This window comes from Moschus berezovskii, chromosome 21 (assembly GCF_049115385.1).
Source record: "Moschus berezovskii isolate FMDL1 chromosome 21, NW_MosBer_1.0, whole genome shotgun sequence".
NCBI classification, from domain to species: domain Eukaryota; kingdom Metazoa; phylum Chordata; class Mammalia; order Artiodactyla; family Moschidae; genus Moschus; species Moschus berezovskii.
This window is the reverse complement of record NC_142480.1, coordinates 444,058-464,552: the sequence shown is the minus strand read 5'-3', so window position 1 is coordinate 464,552 and position 20,495 is coordinate 444,058. Positions and strand designations below refer to the sequence as shown.

The window sequence follows — 20,495 nt, the reverse complement described above, 5'->3', positions numbered from 1 at the left end:
TTGAGAAAAGTTAAGTTCAGGTGGAACCAGGTGTCATTATGGCAATACAACATTTTAAGAGAAACCTCTTTTTAACTTTGTATAGAGAAAGGGAAAAAATATCACACTAGTTTGTTTCTTCTTGCCACTTAAGACAGAGATAAAAAATGTCTGACACTTGCAGCCTGTTTCCTCCATTTGGAGACCCCTGGCCTTCCTGTCACCCTTTCATCTTTGGCCACCTGATGTGAAGAACTGACTCATTGGGAAAGACCCTGATGCTGTGAAAGAGTGAAGGCAGGAGGAGAAGGGGACGACAGAGGATGAGATGGTTGGGTGGCATCACTGACTCAATGGACATGAGTTTGAGTGAGCTCTGGGAGTTGGTGGTGGACAGGGAGGCCTGGCGTGCTGCAGTTCATGGAGTCGCAAAGAGTTGGATACTGCTGCGTTACTGAACTGATGAGTACTCTGCTTCCTCACCTCCACACCCTTGTTCTGTGAAAGAACCGGGCATCAACACTCCTATGAGCTGACTATTTTGAGACATTAGCCTGACGTCTTCTCGGTATGCCAACTTTCTGAATAAAGTCATTCTGGGATTTACTGGCTTATGCAGTGAGAATATCAAGCTTGGACTCAGAAAGAGTTGCTCAGTGAAGGATGCAGAATTAGGGGTGTAGAGTAGGTGAGACTTGGTCTCCCTTTTTCCCTTTTGAGAGTTGTGTGAGGTTAAATGATGGTCATCAAGGATGCTGGGAGGGTTCTCTGACTTCCGAGGCCTCTGATTAAGGGAGCTGCATAGAGCAGGATTATGGTTAAGAGACCAGATGGCCTGATCCTAGGGAACCTCAGTCCATTCTCCCAACTCTGGTAAGATAGATCCAGTTGCAAGACAGTATTATAACTCTGAGACTCACTTTTGGGCCATTTCTCTTCGTCCCCCACCTGACATAAGGCCAGGTGGTGTTACATATAGCCTACTGGTTTCATTTTGTTGCTGCTGCTGCTGAGTCACATCAGTCATGTCCGACTCTGTGCGACCCCACAGATGGCAGCCCACCAGGCTCCTTTGTCCCTGGGATTCTCCAGGCAAGAATACTGGAGTGGGTAGTTAGAATAGGAAACAGGATTCCAAAATGGCCGTGGTACATGGGGTCGCAAAGAGTCAGACACGACTGAGCGACAGAACTGAACTGAACTGAACTGAACTGAAAAGACAAGGAATGGAAAAGCCTGTGAAAACAGAACAAAGGAAGGTGAAAGGAAGCTCCAAGGACCAGAGTGGGGACCTCAAGTAGAACAAACAGCACTCCTGGCTAGCCCAGTTTACATAAGGCAGGGCTGGGGGGAGGGAAAAACATACAAAAGAGGAGCCAAAGGGCTGGGGCCCTCTCTTCTCTTCGTGTCTTTGGGTTGGCATGCCCTCACACCTCAAGGATGTATTTTCCTGCTCTTTTTTAAATAAAACTGAGCCGTAACACGGAGCTGTAACGCTGATCTGTCTGAGAGCTGTGACACGGCCTGTCTGAGAGCTGTGACACGGCCTGTCTGAGAGCTGTGACACGGTCTGTCTGAGAGCTGTGACACGGCCTGTCTGAGAGCTGTGACACGGCCTGTCTGAGAGCTGTGACACGGCCTGTCTGAGAGCTGTAACGCTGGTCTGTCTGAGAGCTATGACACGGCCTGTCTGAGAGCTATGACACGGCCTGTCTGAGAGCTATGACACGGTCTGTCTGAGAGCTATGACACGGTCTGTCTGAGAGCTGTGACACGGTCTGTCTGAGAGCTGTGACACGGTCTGTCTGAGAGCTGTGACACGGCCTGTCTGAGAGCTGTGACACGGTCTGTCTGAGAGCTGTGACACGGTCTGTCTGAGAGCTGTGACACGGTCTGTCTGAGAGCTGTGACACGGCCTGTCTGAGAGCTGTGACACGGTCTGTCTGAGAGCTGTGACACGGTGTGTCTGAGAGCTGTGACACGGTCTGTCTGAGAGCTGTGACACGGTCTGTCTGAGAGCTGTGACACGGCCTGTCTGAGAGCTGTGACACGGTCTGTCTGAGAGCTGTGACACGGTGTGTCTGAGAGCTGTGACACGGTCTGTCTGAGAGCTGTGACACGGTGTGTCTGAGAGCTGTGACACGGTCTGTCTGAGAGCTGTGACACGGTCTGTCTGAGAGCTGTGACACGGTCTGTCTGAGAGCTGTGACACGGTCTGTCTGAGAGCTGTGACACGGTCTGTCTGAGAGCTGTGACACGGCCTGTCTGAGAGCTGTGACACGGTCTGTCTGAGAGCTGTGACACGGTGTGTCTGAGAGCTGTGACACGGTCTGTCTGAGAGCTGTGACACGGTGTGTCTGAGAGCTGTGACACGGTCTGTCTGAGAGCTGTGACACGGTCTGTCTGAGAGCTGTGACACGGTCTGTCTGAGAGCTGTGACACGGCCTGTCTGAGAGCTGTGACACGGTCTGTCTGAGAGCTGTGACACGGTCTGTGTGAGAGCTGTGACACGGTCTGTCTGAGAGCTGTGACACGGTCTGTCTGAGAGCTGTGACACGGTCTGTCTGAGAGCTGTGACACGGCCTGTCTGAGAGCTGTGACACGGTCTGTCTGAGAGCTGTGACACGGTCTGTCTGAGAGCTGTGACACGGTCTGTCTGAGAGCTATGACACGGTCTGTCTGAGAGCTGTGACACGGTCTGTCTGAGAGCTGTGACACGGTCTGTCTGAGAGCTGTGACACGGCCTGTCTGAGAGCTGTGACACGGTCTGTCTGAGAGCTGTGACACGGTCTGTGTGAGAGCTGTGACACGGTCTGTCTGAGAGCTGTGACACGGCCTGTCTGAGAGCTGTGACACGGTCTGTCTGAGAGCTGTGACACGGTCTGTCTGAGAGCTGTGACACGGCCTGTCTGAGAGCTGTGACACGGTCTGTCTGAGAGCTGTGACACGGTCTGTCTGAGAGCTGTGACACGGCCTGTCTGAGAGCTGTGACACGCCGAGGGCTTCAATGTCTGTTGCTTCACATTTTTGTTGAGATGAGACAGAATCAAGGAGATTACACTTACCAGACAGCCTCTTACACCATCTAAATTAAAAAGCTTCCGGTCCTCTTTTAAGAACTACGTATTTATTTATTTATTTTTGGCTGAGCTGGGTCTTCATTGCTGAGCAGGTCTTTTCTAATTGTGGTGTGCGGGCTTCTCACCGTATTGCCTTATGGACACCTCCCGGAAGTTTCTTCTGGAATAGCAGAGGTTCCTCCCGTGTTGAATAACGTGTGAGCAAGAACAAAGAGGTGCTCCTAGGAACTGAAAATGGCCAGGCTGGAGCTGTGTTCAGTTAGAAGGTCTGTGGTCAGCCCTCCCTTTGACCACCCCAGTGCTCCTGAGGGCTGGGCCTGAAGGAGGAAACAGAACAGGCTGTATCTTGAAAGCAGGACTTCATCTTGACCTGGACGGTGGACTTTGAGCTCTGTGCCCAGTATCAGTGGAAACGACACACCAACTGGAAAACCGAAAACCAGGCCCCCAGAAGGAAGAGCCCCAGGGCTCGTACCTAGACTCTCCATGGCCTAAAAGAATACCCTAATTATCTGTGTAACCAAATGGAATCATGCATCCTATTGTGCTTATTGGGGTATGACCACAGGCCTATTGATAATTCAGTTCAGTTCAGTTCAGTCGCTCAGTCGTGTCCGACTCTCTGCGACCCTATGAATCACAGCACGCCAGGCCTCCCTGTCCATCACCAACTCCCAGAGTTCACTCAAACTCATGTCCGCAGAGTCGGTGATGCCATCCAGCCATCTCATTCTCTGTCATCCCCTTCTCCTCCCGCCCCCAACCTTTCCTAGCATCAGAGTCTTTTCCAGTGAGTCAACTCGTCGCATGAGGTGGCCAAAGTATTGCAGTTTCAGCTTTAGCATCAGTCCTTCCAATGAACACCCAGGATCGATCTCCTTTAGAATGGACTGGTTGGATCTCCTTGCAGTACAAGGGACTCTCAAGAGTCTTCTCCAGCACCACAGTTCAAAAGCATCAATTCTTCAGCTTTCTTCACAGTCCAACTCTCACATCCATACATGACCACGGGAAAAACATAGCCTTGACTAGATGGACATTTGTTGGCAAAGTAATGTCTCTGCTTTTTAATATGCTATCTAGGCTGGTCATAACTTTCCTTCCAAGGAGTAAGCGTCTTTTAATTTCATGGCTGCGATCAGCATCTGCAGTGATTTTGGAGCCCCAAAAACAAAGTCTGACACAGTTTGCACTGTTTTTCCATCTGTTTCCCGTGAAGTGTCCACTGTTAACTACCTAGGCTAAAGGCATATGAATCACGGGTGGACTTTGACTGCAACTTTCTTTTTCCTTTGTTCAGACTACTTTCAGGGAATTTGGGGAGGTGGGTTTGTGTCCTTAGAGTGAGTTTGTTTCCTGGAATGCATGGCTACAGCAGGCCTGCGAGGGTTATTTGTTGGTCTGGGAGATGGACATGAGGGGCAGGGCCCAGGGCTGGGCAGGCTGGACGGCCGATTGGATGGTCAGCGTGTTGGTTAGATGGTTAGTGTGTGGGAAAAGCACAGTGTGGGGGAACCCCAAGATCCAGCAGACAGAGGGAACCCCAGGCTCACACTGTCTGACTGGGTCCCCCAGGGCCAGATGGTCTCCTGGACCATGGCGTCCACCCCATGGCCATCCTGCTGGCCCCTCCCAGCACCCAGTCTTACGTCTGGTCCTCTGAGTGATGCGTGAAGTCCTCTGTCTGTCTCTCTACCCACAGGAGCCTGGACCAGCACCTCCGAGGGCCTTGGGGTGATGTGGCCACACTGACATGATGGCAGGTCCCTGTCTGGAGCCAGTCCTGCCGGGCCCAGGCCTGGGCTGTCCAGTGGCAGGGCCTCCCTTCCACCCGAACGGCTTGAGTAAACACTCACATGCCTCCATTATGACCCAGCTCCCCTAAAAGGCCTGTCAGAGAGAGCCCACACGGCCAGCACCCTCCCAGGCCCTGGCCCCCTTCTTGGAGCTGTCCCTGAGCAGGGTCCTCCTCCATTATGACCCAGCTCCCCTAAAAGGCCTGTCAGAGAGAGCCCACACGGCCAGCACCCTCCCAGGCCCTGGCCCCCTTCTTGGAGCTGTCCCTGAGCAGGGTCCTCCTCCATTATGACCCAGCTCCCCTAAAAGGCCTGTCAGAGAGAGCCCACACGGCCAGCACCCTCCCAGGCCCTGGCCCCCTTCTTGGAGCTGTCCCTGAGCAGGGTCCTCCTCCCCCTTGGGGAGTGTCCAGTCTCCTTGGTCCCCAGTGTCTTTGAGGACCGAGTCCTGACTGCATCCTGCACCCAGGCCGGCCGGTGGACACAGCGGCCTCATCGCATGCAGGCGGCCACCCTTCCTGGTCCCTGTCTGGAGCCCTGGGGCCCCTCCCGCTTCTCCTGTGACACAGCCATCACCTCTGTGCAGCCCAGGCTGAGCACAGTGTCCTCAGTGGCCCTCTGAGGTCCTTCTCATGGACCAGTGTGTCCTGAGCACTGAACCAGGTCTGGGTGCTCCCTTGGACACCCCCCACCCAGCTGCCTCTCCTGGCCCGCCTTCACTGGTGTCCCCTCCTGTTCTGGGTTTCTGGCGCCAACTCGCCCCCAAATTCAAATCTTGCAGCCCTGACTCCAGACCTCAAGCATCACTGCTTTTGGAGGCGGGGTCTCTAAAGAGGTGATGAGGGTGAACTGGGGTCCCAGGCTGGGCCCTCATCCAGTCCGACTGCAGACCCTCTAAGAGGAGGTGAGGGCAGAGCAGGCACAGAGGGGCACCCACGTGAGGACACGGCGTCTGCCGCCCATGGAGACAGGCCTCAGGAGGAGCCGGCCTTGTGCTCCTGGATCCGGGCTCCCAGGCTGCAGGGTGTGAGCGGTGACGCCTGTGGTCCAAGCCCCCTGTGGTGTTCGTTACAGCCTCCTGTGCTGACCACCCAACACGGGGCACTTGTCTGTGGCTCCCCTGGCGCCAGGCTGGCCTCTGCCTGCGAGGGGGAATGGAGCCCTAGGGGCGGGTAGGGGGTGGGGGTCAGGCACCCCAGGGTCAAGTAGGGACGGGACCAGGGACCCTAGGTGCAGGTGGTGGGGGCCAGGAAGCCCAGGGGCCAGTGGGGGTGGGGCGGCCAGGCTGTGGACTCTGCGAAGGGAGAAGGTGTGTCAACATACGGAGACTGGCCAGTGAGCTAGGTGAAGTAAAGATGCTTTATTGTCATTAAAGAGATCAAGAGACAGCAAAGAGAATGAGCAGACCCCCACATTACACAGAAGAAGCTTCCCAAGTTCCGAGACTGTAGTCCTTCCTCCCAGTCCTAGGGGCAGCGCCTCCCATGCAGAGACGCCCATGCACATTTCTGCAATGTCGGGAGAGTCTGTACCGGGAGGCGAGGCGGGGCCCTGGGGCCTGGGGCTGGGCCTCTGTGGGTCTCTGGTCTCCCCTCTCAGCCCCACCCTCGGTGCAGACTGAGCTCCTGCGGGACGTGTCAGGCTGTTGGCCGCAGGATGGACTGGCTGCCCTGCCGTCCTGTACTCTGGGAGCCCCTCCAGCTCTGTCCACTGGGGATTGGTCACCAGCTCTGTCTCCAGGCGGTCCGTCTGGCTGGACTTCACCCCTTCCCCACCAGGGCTCCTGCAGCAGCCGTGGGCCCAGGCCCTGCTCGCAGCAGCGTTCTCGGTTGAGGTGACCTAAGTAACGGTTAGTGGTCCTCCCAGGAGCTTCTCTACTGGGAAGCTGGGCCCCTGCAGGATAGCCGTTCCCAAGGATCTGACACAGGGGCCTCCCCCATGGACCTGTGGTCTGGATCCTGGCCTGGACAAGATGCGGGTGCCCTGTGCAGACATCCCTGGGTCCAGCCTCCTACTCCTCCAGGCAAAGCTGAACTCTGCCCTGTGTGTCCCTGGTCAGGAGTTGCAGCTGCTGCTGTCTTGCCGGCTGCCCAGAGGCCCTCGGTGTCCATCAGCTCGGTCGGATCACCACCTGTTGTCCACTCGGGTCTGGGGGGGCGGGACAGGTTGCCATGGCCACACGGTCAGAGTGGAGATGCGAGTGAGTCTGGTTGAGAGGTCAGAGAGGTTGGCTGGGTCAGAGCGCAAAGGAGCAAGCCTGGCGCAGACTGAGCAGCGCAAGATGATGCACGCGGGCCAGTCGGGTCTGGGGTGACCCTGGACTCCACGCACAGGAGCTCTAGGCGCCCTGCCCAATCATGTTTCTGTAGTCGGGGACGATGGTCCTCTTCAGCTCCACCGCCGAGGAGAAGATCCACTTCACCTGCGGGGGGACAGGGTTAGCAGAGACTGGAGCCCACTGGGCCTCTCCCAGAGGCATGAGTAGGCAGCGAGGGGCAGCGAGGGGACCCTGGGGACAGAGAGGGAACCCGAGGGCCCAGCGGGCTGGCCCCCCACCTTGAAGAGGGTCACGGTGGCGCTGTAGCAGACGCTGAGCAGGAAGAGCGTGATGAAGATGGAGATAGTCGTCCAGAGCCCGTCCAGCTCCCCGTCCAGGTCGTCTGCACAGCTTTCCTCCTCCAGGAGCAGGTCTGCACGAGGAGGGTTGGTCAGTGCTGTGTCTGCCCACGGGTGGCTGGGCAGGGTCATTGGGGCCTCGGGGCAGGGCTCCCTCTGAGGTGGGAGAAGGTGTCATGATCCCCCCATGGGCCGGGCAGGGGTCACCTGAGGTCAGTCTCTGGGCCCCAGCCTCAGCCCCCACCCCTCCAGCCCTGGCCGCTCTCTGGGCCTGGCCTGTGGGGTCCTGCTCCCATCCTGACCTGGGTCCTGAGCTGGGGCCCTGACCCCACCGCCCTGCAGGACAGAGGCTCAGTTCCCGGCCTGCTCTGCCCTGGGGGCCAGGCCTGGAGCCAGGAGGGTGAGCAGAGTGCACGTGCCTGTGCCCTGCCCTTGGGGAAGGAGGGCAGACAGCGCCGGGCTGTGTCCCTGTGCCCGAGGGGTGAGGGTGCTGGGACGAGGGGCTGAGGGGGATCTCAGCCTGCTAGGGAGGGGCATGGGTGCCCAGGGGAGGCGAGGGACGGATGTCTGACTGGTCAGTGTGGTTAGTGTCGGGGGGGCCGCTGAGCAGCCCGTGGGCGCTGGAGGGTGGGGACCAGCTGGTGTCCACAGGGAGGGCTCACGAGACCCAGCTCTGGGTCTGGGCCCACGGGCTGGCCCCTGGTCCCTGAGTGCGAGCCCTGAGTGTGTGAGGATGTGGGTGTGTGGCGGGGATGCAGTGTGATCGTGTGCGGGTGGGTGCCTGCGTGCGCGTGGAGGAGCCTGGGTGCGGGCTGTCTCATGTGTGTGCGGGGCTGGGGCTTGATGTCTGTGGCTCTGGGCTCAGTGTCCGCAGGGAGCAGCTGGGTCCCTGCCCTGGACGTTCAGGGCTCCCGGCCTGGGCCCTTTTCAGGCACAGGGACGACCTCCCCATGAGCGCACAGGCCTGGCCTCAGGCAGGGAGGGCCAGGCAGAGCCTCCTGGTGGATGGAGGGCGAGGCCTGACCTCGGGAGCCTGAGGGTGAAGTAGGGCTCCCTCCCACGGGCACGCCTGGCTCCAGGCAGGCCCAGAGTGGACACACGGACGCTGGACACCCAGGGACAGGGCCCTGGGGACAAGGACGTGGCCCTGCCCCACAGTGTGGGCTGGAGCAGAGGCGGGAAGCATTGGGCCTCAATCCCTGAGGGTCTCTGGGGCTTCCCCCGATCCTGTCCAGAGTCTGGCCCAGCAGGTGGTGGCTGGAGGGGGCCGTGGAGCTGCGCCTCTAGCCGAGCCCCTTCATGGCCTCGGGCAGCTCCCAGGTGGCCTGCTGGACCCACTCACTGTGTGTCTGGCCCGGGGTGAGGTCAGCTCCCCCTCAGATGGTGAACAAAGTGGCCCAGAGTCGGCTCAGCCCACCCCCCGGAGGCCTGGCGGTCACCAGGGCTCTGCCTCGGAAAGAACCAGCACAGCGTTGCAGGGTCCCAGGGCGGCCTGGGTGCTTTATTCATGGCGGCCCAGGAGGAATGCACACAGGGAGGGGCTAGGGCGTCCTGGCTGGACCTGGAGCTCGGCGTGGGGGTGGGGGTGCAGATGGATGAGGGAATTTTCACTAGACCGGTGGTGTGTGGCTCATTTACCCGAAGACCTCGAGATGGTCTTTTCTTTGTAGTGATTCCGTAAAGCCTCATGCATCACTGCACACGTGTAGCTGTCTCCTTCCTGCCAGCTGCTCTTGTTCACCCTGAGCCTGCTGTACAGGAAGTAGGAGCCGTCGGCGTCCAGCTGGGGCGGGGTCGTGCCGTACTTGTCCTCTGACTCAGGCTGCCCGTCTCTCTGCCACTCCACTTCCACCTCTTCTGGGTAGAAGCCGGTGACCAGGCAGGTGACGCTGACTGTGCTTTTGCTGAGCTCTTCGCGAGGTGGGGCCAGGATGTACACCTGCGGCTCCTGGGGCGTCCCTGTGGGGACAGGCAAGGCTGTTAGCACAGTGGTCACTCTGATCGGACCACGGGACCCTCCTAGCCCTTCCACCTGGCCCACCTTTGGTCCTGGAGATGGTCTTCACAATGGGGGCCGGGAGGCCTTTATTGTTGACCTTGCACTTGAACTCCTTTCCCCGCAGCCAGTCCTGGTGCTGGATGGGCAGGGCGCTGACCACGCGGTAGGTGCTGTTGAACTGCTCCTCTCTCGGCTTTGTCCTGGCTGTGTGCACCTCCACGTCATCCACGAACCAGGAGAACTGCACCTCGGGGTCGTCCTGGCCGACGTCCACCACCACACACGTGACCTCGGGCTTTCCAGAGATCGTGAGGGTGTCCTTGGGTTTCGGTGGGAAGATGAAGACAGACAGTCCTCCCAGAGGTTCTGTGGCTGGTGAGGAAGCACGGTTGGGGTTCTGCTTGTGGGAAACCTCCTTTGGGCATGCGTTCTCCACCCGGCTGCCCCTGAGTGCTGTCTGCCACGGTCGGACCGAGGATAAAGCCAGCTGACTTACCTGGGCATTTGGGACACTGGCAGCGTTCCTGTTTGTATCGGGGATCTGCAGAGAGAGCAGACCGGGGGTAACCGGGGGCAGGAAGCCGTGGGCTGGGCTTAGGGCAGGGACAGGTTTTGGCAGGTCTGAGCCCAGGGCCCGCCTCTGTGGGGCCAGGGGCCGAGGCGTCCTCCAGTTGCAGCAGCCTGGAGGTCATGGAAACTCCAGACGACCCCCTCCCCAAGCCTGAGAGACCGTCAGGAGACAGAGACAGACAGGGCCTCCCCTGACCCCCCGGGCCTGGCTCCCGTCACCCTGGGAGGGGCCCTGCAGGCAGGAGTCTCGGGCCCACATACCCTGGGTTGTGGGTCTGCCAGGACGGATAGCTGACTCTGGTGTTGTCTCCAGGACCAGAGGCCTTGCAGTGACACGCTTGTCCACCTTGGTGCTGCTGGCCGGGTGGGCTACGTTGCAGGTGAAGGTCTGGGCTCCTGAGGTGCTGGCGGGCACAGTCACCACGCTGCTGAGAGAGTAGAGCCCGGAGGACTGCAGGACGGCCGGGAAGGTGCGCACGCCGCTGGTCAGGGCACCCGAGTTCCAGGTCACGGTCACCGGCTCGGGCATGTAGCTGGAGACCAGGCAGCCCAGGGTCACGGTGGAGCCAGACGTGTCCCCACAGCTGGACGCCAGAGGGTAGACTTTCGGGGGTGTGGTTGAGGCTGTGAGAGAGGAGGCTGGGTGAATGCGGGGTCTGGCAGGACCTCAGGTGCCCAGGCCTGGGGCACCGCTGAGCCCAGCCACCGTGTGCTTCCAGAGTCTGACGACTGGCCGGCATGGTCTGGCCACCCGGCTCTGTGCGCTGCAGCTGGGGTGTCTGGACACAGCTGGGGTCAGTGGGTGTGGCCTCCTGCATCAGAGCCCAGAGCCCCTTCCCTCCGGTGGGTGCCTGGCCTGACCTGTGGCCCCTGCTCCCCCAGCCTGGAGGAGCCTGTCCCCCTCTCCCTGCTCTTCCCCTGGCCCCCGTCCGGCCTGGCCTCAGCCCTGAAGGCCCAGGACTTCCTGGCCAGCTCTGCACACAGGCGCCCTGGGCTCACATCCGTTCTGGCCCTGGACCCTATCCCTGGGGTCTCCTCCTTGATAATCACCTCCCAACCCTGGTCCAACCAGGCTCCCCAAGGAGTGTCTCTGGCCCCGTCTCTTACCTGGTTCCCCCGATTGGCCCTCGGTCCCCTGCTCTGAGCTCCTGGCTGCCCGACTCCTCCTCACCAGACCCTCCAGGCCCTGACCTTCCTGGGCTCATCCCGCACTCAGCACTGTGGGGGCCTTGCACGGGCCCTGCCTGCACCTCCAGCACTGGGTGGCTCCGTGGGCCCCAGCCCATCTGACCGGGCTGTCCCTAGACCCTGGCCAGCTCCGTGGGCTTGCAGCCTCATCTGAGACCTCGAGGAAGAGCCTGGTCAGCTCCCGGGGCCCCAGCCCGTCTGAGACCTTGAGGAAGAGCGTCATGTACTCCCAGCCTTGTCCACTGTTTTGGCAGCTGCCCCTTGCCTTGGCCGACCCCCATCTGTCCTGAGTCCCCAGAGATGGCTGCAACACAATGGGAACCCTGGGCGTATGAATGGGGGCCACCTGCTCTCATCGGGAAGCCCTCCCACTTCAGGCCAGAGCATCCTTCATATCCCTCTGCACTTGGCCTTGCTGTCTCCCGACCCTCCACCAAAAGGGCCCCCTTTAGCTCAGACCCTCTGCCTCTGACCTCAGCACTAGTTGGCTGACTGCTCGTTCCCAGAGCCCGGTTCACCCGCACAATCTCCACCTTCTCCCCTCAGACACCCCAGAGAGCCCCCTGCCCTCCCTGCCCCTTTCACCTCCAGAAGCTCTACCTGCTCCCTGAGTGCTGGGCGTCCCCTTGCCCCCTGCCCCTGCTCACCCCTACAATCTCTACCGGATCCCCAAAGTTCTTGGGGGAGCTCCTCCTGTCCTCTCAACCCCCTGCTCATGCCCACAAGCTCTACCTGTTCCCCCAAAGCTCTGTTTCCTCTCTGGCCCTCCCAGCTGCCTGCTCACTCCCAGGAGTTCTACCAACTCACCCAAAGCACCAGGGGCTCCCCTTGCCCTCCCAGCACTGCTCACCCTCACAAGCTGTACCTACTCTCCCAAATCTCCAGGGTCACCCTCCTCTCCTCCTAGCCCTCTGCTCACCCTCACAAGCCATATCTGCTCCCCCAAAGCACCAGGGTCTCCCCCTGCCATCTCAGCCCCCTCCTCACAGGCTGTACCTGCTCCCCCAAAGCACCAGGGGCTCCCCCTGTCCTCCCAGCCCCTGCTCACTCTCACAAGCTGTACCTACTCCCCTAAAGCACCAGGGGCACCCCCATCCCCCCGGGGCCCTGCTCACCCACAACCTGTACCTGCTCCCCCAAAGCACCAGGGGCTCCCCCTGCCCTCCGAGCCCCCTGCTCACCCTCACAAGCTGTACCTGTTCCCCCAAAGCAACAGGGGCTCCCCCTGCCCTCCGATCCTCCTGCTCACCCTCGCAATCTGAACCTGCTTCCCCAAAGCACCAGGGGCTCCCCCTGCCCTCCCAGCCTCCTGCTAACCCTCACAAGCTGTACCTATTCCCCCAAAGCACCAGGGGCTCCCCTTGCCCTCCTAGCACCTGCTTACCCTCACAAGCATTACCTGCTCCCCTGAAGCGTTAGGGGCAAACCCCTGTCCTCCCAGCCCCTGCTCACCCTCATAGGCTGTACCTACTCCCCCAGATCTCCATAGGCACCCCACATTCTCCAAGGCCTGCTCACCCATAAGTTGTACCTGCTCCCCCAAAGCACCAGGGGCACCTGCTATCCTCCCAGCACCTGCTCACCCTTACAAGCTGTACCTGCTCCCTTAAAGCACCAGGGTTTCCCCCTGCCCTCCCAGTACCTGCTCACCCTCACAAGCTGTACCTGCTCCCCCAGATCTCCAGAAGCCCCCCTGCCCTCCCAGCCCCTGCTCACCTGCAGCCTCACTGCCCCCTGTCCCTAGGCTGCCCCCTCAGCCTCCCCTGCCCCTCTGGCCCCTCTGGCAGTCCTCATCCCTACCAGCTCCACTCCTCACCCCTTTATTTCCTGGGCTCAGCTCTCGCCCCTGGACTTGCCAGCTGCCCGCGCGGCCTCCGGGCAGCTCTACCCTGGAGGAGCTCTGTCCAATGGGCCCTCCTGGTGGAGGTGCTGCCCTGCTCTCTGCTCGTCTCTGTCCCTCCACCCACACCCTCCTCTGGCCCCTTGCTGCCTCCAGTTTTCGGGTCACCTGCCCTTTCTGCGGCTCCCGCTGCTGGTCCTCAGGCCCTGGGTGCTGGTCAGCTCCCTGCGTCCTGGGGCACTGTGGGCTCAGCCCCGTGCTGCGTGCTGTGGACACGGAGCCTGGCTGGCCCTGCAGGCCTGCACTCGGCTCTGCCGCTGCACTCGGCCCCAGACCAGTCGAGACCCACACTCCACCGGCCTGTCCGGAGCCTTGGCTGCCCTGGGTCGGCTCCCTCCCCTGCGTCCTCAGGTCAGAACCTCCTTCCGTCCCGGCTGGTCCTCATGCCTGCCCAGCCCCGGCCTGCAGAGCCCCTGGCACGCACGGCCCTCCCCGCCCGTCCCCCAGCCATCCTGCTCCTTGACGGCCCGGCAGCCCCCGAGTGCCCCAGCCCTGGGGAAGCAGTGCTCCTGGTGCGGTGCGCCCGGCCCGGGTTCTGTCCCCGCGCTCTACCCGCACAGTGGCCGGGGCAGCTGCCTCCACGGGCCGCTCCGCTGCTGCAGCCCCTCCGGGGGTCCCGAGGCCTGTCTCCCTCCAGGGCTCTCATTCCTGTCCCTGTGCACTCATCCTCGGGGTCGCCACTCACCCATGGTGGGGGCCGTGGAGGGGACTCTGGGCTGCTTCCCAGCTCTGGCCCCAGACACATGTGGCTCCTGGGGTCTGCGCGCTGTGTCTGCAGCCCCGCTCCCTAGCACCTGTGACTTTGCCCCCAGAGGTGTGAACTCCCTGCCCCCCGTCCTACACACTTGCGAAGTGGATTGAAACCTGGTGGCACAACTTGCTTCCTGAAGTTCCCTTTTCTTCTGGGTGGTTTCTGCCTCAGAGGGCCTGGGGGAGTCCAGATGCAGCTGAGGTGCCTGGTGTGGGTATGTGTGTGGAGATGTTTGAGAGAGGCCCCGGGACCCAGGGGAGCAGTGGGAACCCCAGCGTCATGGGCCTTCACCGTCTGCAGGTATCCGCCTGTTGCCGCACTGCAGCCCGGACCCTGGGCCCCGGGCCCCGCACCTGAGCTCTTGGGGCCTTCCAGCCCTGGACAGTGTGGCTGTGCCATCTGATGGCTTCAGGGTTAGGCCTGGGGTCCGGAATTTCAGGAGCCCCCATCGTCCCCATCCCAGACGGGCCGTGTGTGGGGCAGGGTGCTACTCCTCCACACTGGGTGGGCAGCCTGCCTGCTGTGGCCCGGCCAGCACTGTGCGGAGGGGCCGCGGAACGCGAGTTTGCCTCTGTATCAGTGTCCTGGCCTCCGGTCACTGGCCCTGCAAGCTGCATTCACAGGCACCTGCATTGCTCACGAACCACATAAATCGTAACCTGCTCAGCTCACCACAAGTGATGAGTCTGGAAAAAGGCCTGACAATGTCTGGACTTCGATGGTCAGGCCCATGGGGTCCACCTGCCTGTCTCCCAGGTTTCTGGGGAGACAAACTGCCACGTGGTCCAGGGCACTGAGGGTGCTACTTTCTTCCTCCTGGTCCCCCGCTGTTGCAGGTTTGGTGAGGAGGGTCAGTCCCTCTTGGGAATCCCTGCAGGACATTTCTGTCCCCAAGCAGCTGGGGCAAGCTGCTGTGGCTGGTGACGGGTGACAATTGGATGTGGGTGCTCAAGGCCTGGGCTTTATCAAATCCACACAGTGTGCACAGCCCGGTTCTCGAGGTCCCATTCTTTCTGGACAAACCCTTTCACCTGAGAGACTTGGTGAGGCTGGCCGTTTACTTAGTGTTGCAGCATTGTGAACCTGCATGGTGAAGTCTGGGTCTGCTTTGAGAAAAAGCTGCCTTGCGGTTCCGAGAGCAGAGAGACGCTTTGAGATGTTCCTGGTGGCCGGGCCCCGGCTGGGATGTATAGCAGGGGAGTCAGCCTTTCAGGAGTCCCTCAGCCCAGCGGTGAGTCCCCACCGTGTCTGGGACCTGGCTCATTCTTGATTCAACCTGTTGTGAAGGCGCCTGCATGACCTGACCCCTCTGAACCCTCTTTTCTGCACCTCCTTCCTGGCTCAGGAGGCGCACCTGGCTGCCCCGTGGCTGCCGGGTACCCGGTCTCACGCCCGCCATCCCAGACCCCGAGGGCTGCTGCTCCCAGGACAAAGCGTGGTGCCGGTTCCACCCTCAGGTTCTGCCTCTGGAAGGACTTCTTGTTCCCGCTGTGCACATCCAGGTTTAACCCAGGAGACAGAAGCCCCTCGAGGCCCTTCAGTAGGGACTGATGCCTCTCAGGAAATCAAAGGCTGTTGGGACTGTAACAAAAGGAGGGGGGTGTCGGCAGCTGAGCGGGCCCCGGGGAGGCTGCAGACCATCTGTCCGGAGGCTGCTCAGCCTTGGGAGTGGGAGCGCCCGCTGAGTCTCCAAGGGAAGTCTGGCTTTCTTCGTGCGTGGTGTGGGTGCCCTCCACGGTGGTCTGCAACCTCGGCTGTGCGACCAGTTGTGTGAGGTCCTCCTCGAGCGTCCGGGCTGCGGTCAAGCAGGACCCTGCCTGCCCACGAGGCTGCTCGGGGACTGCCCCCTCACCCCATCTCCCTTTATGTCCGCTGGCGATTGCCTCCTCTGCCCAGGCTGCTCCGCCGCTTCATCTCTGTCCCTGTTTGCATCAGGTCTCAGGACGCGCCGGGGCTGCTTGTCACTGTGACCCTGAGCTTCTGTGATGAGATCTGTGTCTCCTGAAGCACTGGGGACGTTTGAAGGGGAAAAGCGAAGGCTGCTTCTTCTGAGCCGCTGCAGCCAGGGAGCCGCTGCCGGCTGGCCGGGCAGGGCTTGGGCTTCAGGGGAGTGGCAGCTCGGTGGCTTTCCTCTCTGTGCTCAGATGGCTTGTTAACTGGGTGCAAACAGCATTATGTGCGTGTGAGGGCCTGTAGCATTCTTAGTGTACAATGTGTGCGCTGGCAGGCTGGGGCTTCCCAGGTGGCACTAGAGGTGAGCAACCCGCCTGCCATGCAGGAGTCATAAGAGACACGAGCTCAACGCCTGGGTCACAAAGATCCCCTGGAGGAGGGCACAGCAACACACTCCAGGATTCGTGCCTGGAGAATCCCACAGACAGATGAAATTGGTGGGCTACAGTCCATAGTGTTGCAAAGAGTTTGACACAACTGAAGTGTTTTAGCATGCAATCATGTATGTTAGCAGGTTAAAATATTTTCTGTGTGTGGAAAGCTTCTCTATAGGAAAAAGAGGCCCTCAGGGGTCCTGATAGGGGCTGCAGGGCTGGGGAAACTGGACGGCTGGCAAGATATGGACCCCAGTGTGAAGGCTGGGCCACGCCCTGTTCAGTTGTCTCTGCTCAGTCCTCAGTGGGAAGTGAGGACAAAGTCCAGGAAGCCTGGTCCATGGGGGGACGTCACTGCAGGGTAGGGCTTCTAGGGGCTGTCGCTAGAGATAGAGGTCTGACATCCTGCAGGTCTGGCCCACAGGGAGCGGGCTGCGTCCTGGGCTGCTTCCTGTGGGGGTTCTGGGTGTCCCCGGGTGGTGACTGCATCCCTGGCCAGAGTGCATGCTTATGTCAGGCCGGGGTTCTGGTCAGTTCACGTCTCAGCACATCCTGGTCCAGAGTGCAGTGAGTGAGAATGTTCGTGAGGTCCCTGTGGAAGGCCTCCAGTGGCTCCTCCAGCAGCACTCCCCACCCCTCGAGCACAGATTCTCCCGTGCATCCGGCCCTCCGCCTCTGGGAGTGACCCCTGTCAACCACTGTGTACCTTGGTGGAGTCCACGGTGCTCAGTGGGGTCCATACATGTAAAGTGACCGCTGGCTGATCTGTCCATCTGCAGCCTCCATGGTACCCCGGCCGGGCCTGGGTCCTCATCACACAGAAGCTGAGACCCTGCCCTGCAGCTGGTGGGCTGGTGGACTACTCGAGGAAGAATGGAGGCCCATCGAAAGGCTGTCGCTGATCAAGCAAGTACAGCAGGCCCTCTGCATTCTCTCGTACAACCAACTGTGGATTAAAAACAATATTCAAAAAGGGAATCCAGAAAGAGGTCTGAACTGGCCACATGCTGGCACCCTAACATCTGTGACACTGCACTGGGTATTACAAGTAACCTGGAGGTGACGTGAAGGGTCACACAAGGGAGGGAGTGCACAAGTCAGATGCCTATGTCACCCCACTTTGTATGAGGGAATTGAGCATCTGTGGATTTTGGTATGTGAGAGCAACCAGGAACCAAACTCCCAGGCACCCCACGGGGGCGGCCCTCTTTTTTAACAGATATTTATCTGAACGCCAGCAGCTATCTGCTGTGACCCTGGTGTGACCCTGGACGTGGCCACCCCAGCTGCGACCTCCAGGTGTACAGAACATGTGCTTCCCGCTCTGAGTGACCTCCATGTGCCCCTGGGTGTGACCCCTCCAGGTGTGACCTCCAGGTGTACAGAGCATGTGTTTTCCGCTCTGAACCCCCATCTCCCTGTCAACTATACCAGTGATGTGGTGCCTCCTGACCCAGTTTCCAGGCTGTCCTCACCACCCTTGGACCCCAGAGCAGCCTCGGCCTGTCCTGGCCTTATGGACGGCCTGCAGGGCCCCTCACATGTCACCCCCAGGGTCACCTGGAAGCAATATGTGGAATCATGTCCATCTGACTCCACAAAACAGAAGGTTCTAAAAGCCCTGAAGGGGCTCAGGGAGGGGTGGCCGGCCCCTTCAGTGTCTGCCCCTGAGGCTGGAGTGGGCCGTCTTCCACCGTGGTCTGCTCAGGAGATTCCACCAGGCAGCCCGTGGTTCCCTCTGGGATCAGCTCCAGGCCAGACCCCAGCATCTCCCCAGGGCAGTGGCTGGCGGGTTCTGGACTTCTCCCTGCCTCCCCCACCTGCCTGCTGCCCCCCTCAGGCAGTCTCTGATCCCCTCCTCTGGGCTGTGGGTGGGTCAGCTTGTTGGAAGCACCGGCTGTAGGGAAATGTGGGGGGGGGGGTCTGAAGCTGCCACCCTCTCTTGGTTCATGGCCCAGGGCTGTCTCCTTCCTCAGACTGCTAGTGGCCTTCAGGTCTGGGGAGGGGCTTGCTCTTGTTGGGTGGGAAGAGCCCCACATACCTAGGGTTCCCTGGCCGGGCCCTGTGACTTGGCAGGACAGATCGACTGGGAGAACAGCCTGAAGGTCAGGAACATGCTTGCACGCACGCGTGCACACGCACAGACTCACACACCTCCACACACATGCATGTGAGCACATGTGCACACACACACGTGCACACAGGCATACACACTTGCACAGACATGCACACGTGAGCACACACATGCAGACATGCACACACATGGCACTCATGTTGAATACCACAGATGGGAGCACTGGGCTTCCACAGACCTTGACAAAGGACCTGCGCTCTAGACAAGTGACGAGACAGAGGAAGGGGACTTTGATCTCCTGGAGCAGGGCCCTCAGGAAGGCAGGTGGGGGACGGGGTGAGGGGGACACACGAGTCAGGCTTGCCCTGCACACTGTCCAGTGGCCTCTGGCTGACAAAGCCCTGCTGTGCTCTGAGGACTCTCCCTGCCCTTCCTGGGAGAAGATGGGTGGTGGGGAGTTCTCTTATGTTTGCTTTTTAATTGCTTGCGGCTCAAAAATAGTTTTTACCTCAAAGTGGCACGAGCACGAGCACCAAGCCAGCCTGAGGGCCGTGAGAGCAGAGCCGCAGGCCCCCGGGGTCCAGGGCCGATGGCACTCACCCCGCGGTACCGCCACAGCGCCGCCCATCCAATCAGAGGACCGTGCACAGCTGACCAGTCCCCGGCAACGCCTCCCCTCTGCTGCCGAAACCGGGAGTTCAGGGCTCCTCAGGACATGAGCCACCTCTTCCGCCCGCATGGCCCTGCAATAAACCTCTCTCTGCTCCAAACTCCGATGTTTTACTTTGCTTGGCCTCACGGTGCGCCGGGCTTGGACTGCAGACCCCGGGGAGCCTATGAGGAGGGTTCTGCTCTGAGGGCTGTCTGCTTTAGCTTCCTGAGAGAGAGTGTCTGGGCAGAAATTTTTGGAGATCTTGCATGTCCCAGAGTGACTTAATTCCACCCTTACATCTTATCAGTTTGTGTGTAGAATTCTCTCAGGAATAATATTTCTCTGGATGATTCAAGTCATCTGATTGGACTGCCCCTTCACCGGCAGGACATTATACAATCAGCTAAGGAACTTGGGTGAGGGGTGACCTCTCCCCATCCAGGTCTGCCTCCAAGTGCTGGACCAGAGCTAACGTAGTTTAATGGGGCTGCACGTCATGCTAAGTCCCTTCAGTCGTGTCCAACTCTTTGCGATCCTACAGACTGTGGCCTGCCAGGATCCTCTGTCTGTGGGATTCTCCAGACAAGAACACTGGGACGGGTTGCCATGCCCTCCTCCAGGGGATTTTCCTGACCCAGGGACCAAACCGGAATCTCCTGTGTTTACTGCATCGTAGGCGAATTCTTAGCTGCTGACCCTCTGGGGAAGCTGAATGCTCAAGGGTTAGTCTTCTCAAACAAACAGTGCTGAAACAGGGCCATCCACCCGCACAAAGTGTAAACCTGACACTGTCACAAAGCTAACTCATTGACCTGCATGCAAAACACAAAGCTGCATTTCGGTTTATACACTAGAAATTTCATAGCAAGTAACAGAATACGTAGGTGACTGTGGTTTGGGCAGTGAGTTTTAGATCCAATACCAAATGCCCACTTAGTGAAAAACAAAAATTCATTAGCTGAACTTGATTGAATTGAAACACGTCTGGGGAGAATGCCATTGAAACACGTATATTATCATATGTGAAACGAACCGCCAGTTCAGGTTCTATGCATGATACAGGGTGCCCGGGGCTGGTGCACTGGGTTGACCCAGAGGGATGGGATGGGGAGGGAGGTGGGAGGGGGTTCAGGATGGGGAACACATGTGCACCCGTGGCAGATTCATGTCAGTGTATGGCAAAATCACTACAATATTGTAAAGTAATTAGCCTCCAATTAAAATAGACGCATTTATATTAAAAAAAAAAAAAAGAGAACGATGTCTGCCTGTGAAAGACACAGTCAGGAGAAGGAAAAGATGGGCCACAAAGGGGTAGAGACAAGCGAAACACATGGCCGTTAAAGGGCTTATTTCCAAAATGGGCAGAGCATGGTTAAAATTCAACAACAGACACAAACACCCCGACTGATAAATGACAAAGCATCTGTGCAGACCTCTCCCCAAAGAAGACTTACAGACACACCTAAGTAGGTGACGGGACGGGCCACCTCACCTGTCGTCAGAGATGCAGATTACACCACAGTGACTAAACACGGTGACTAGAAGCAGATTAAACCACCG

At 59.4% G+C, this 20,495-nt stretch overlaps 1 gene segment (V, D, J or C); it reads right to left on the bottom strand.

Moving 5' to 3' along the window:
- Nucleotides 1-6,195: 6,195 nt before the first annotated feature.
- LOC129550730 (immunoglobulin heavy constant gamma 4-like) lies at nt 6,196-13,959 on the bottom strand. The segment is given in 7 exon segments: nt 6,196-7,277; nt 7,412-7,545; nt 9,110-9,430; nt 9,513-9,842; nt 9,967-10,011; nt 10,302-10,664; nt 13,814-13,959. Coding segments are annotated over 7 exon segments (1,281 nt in total).
- Nucleotides 13,960-20,495: the final 6,536 nt, after the last annotated feature.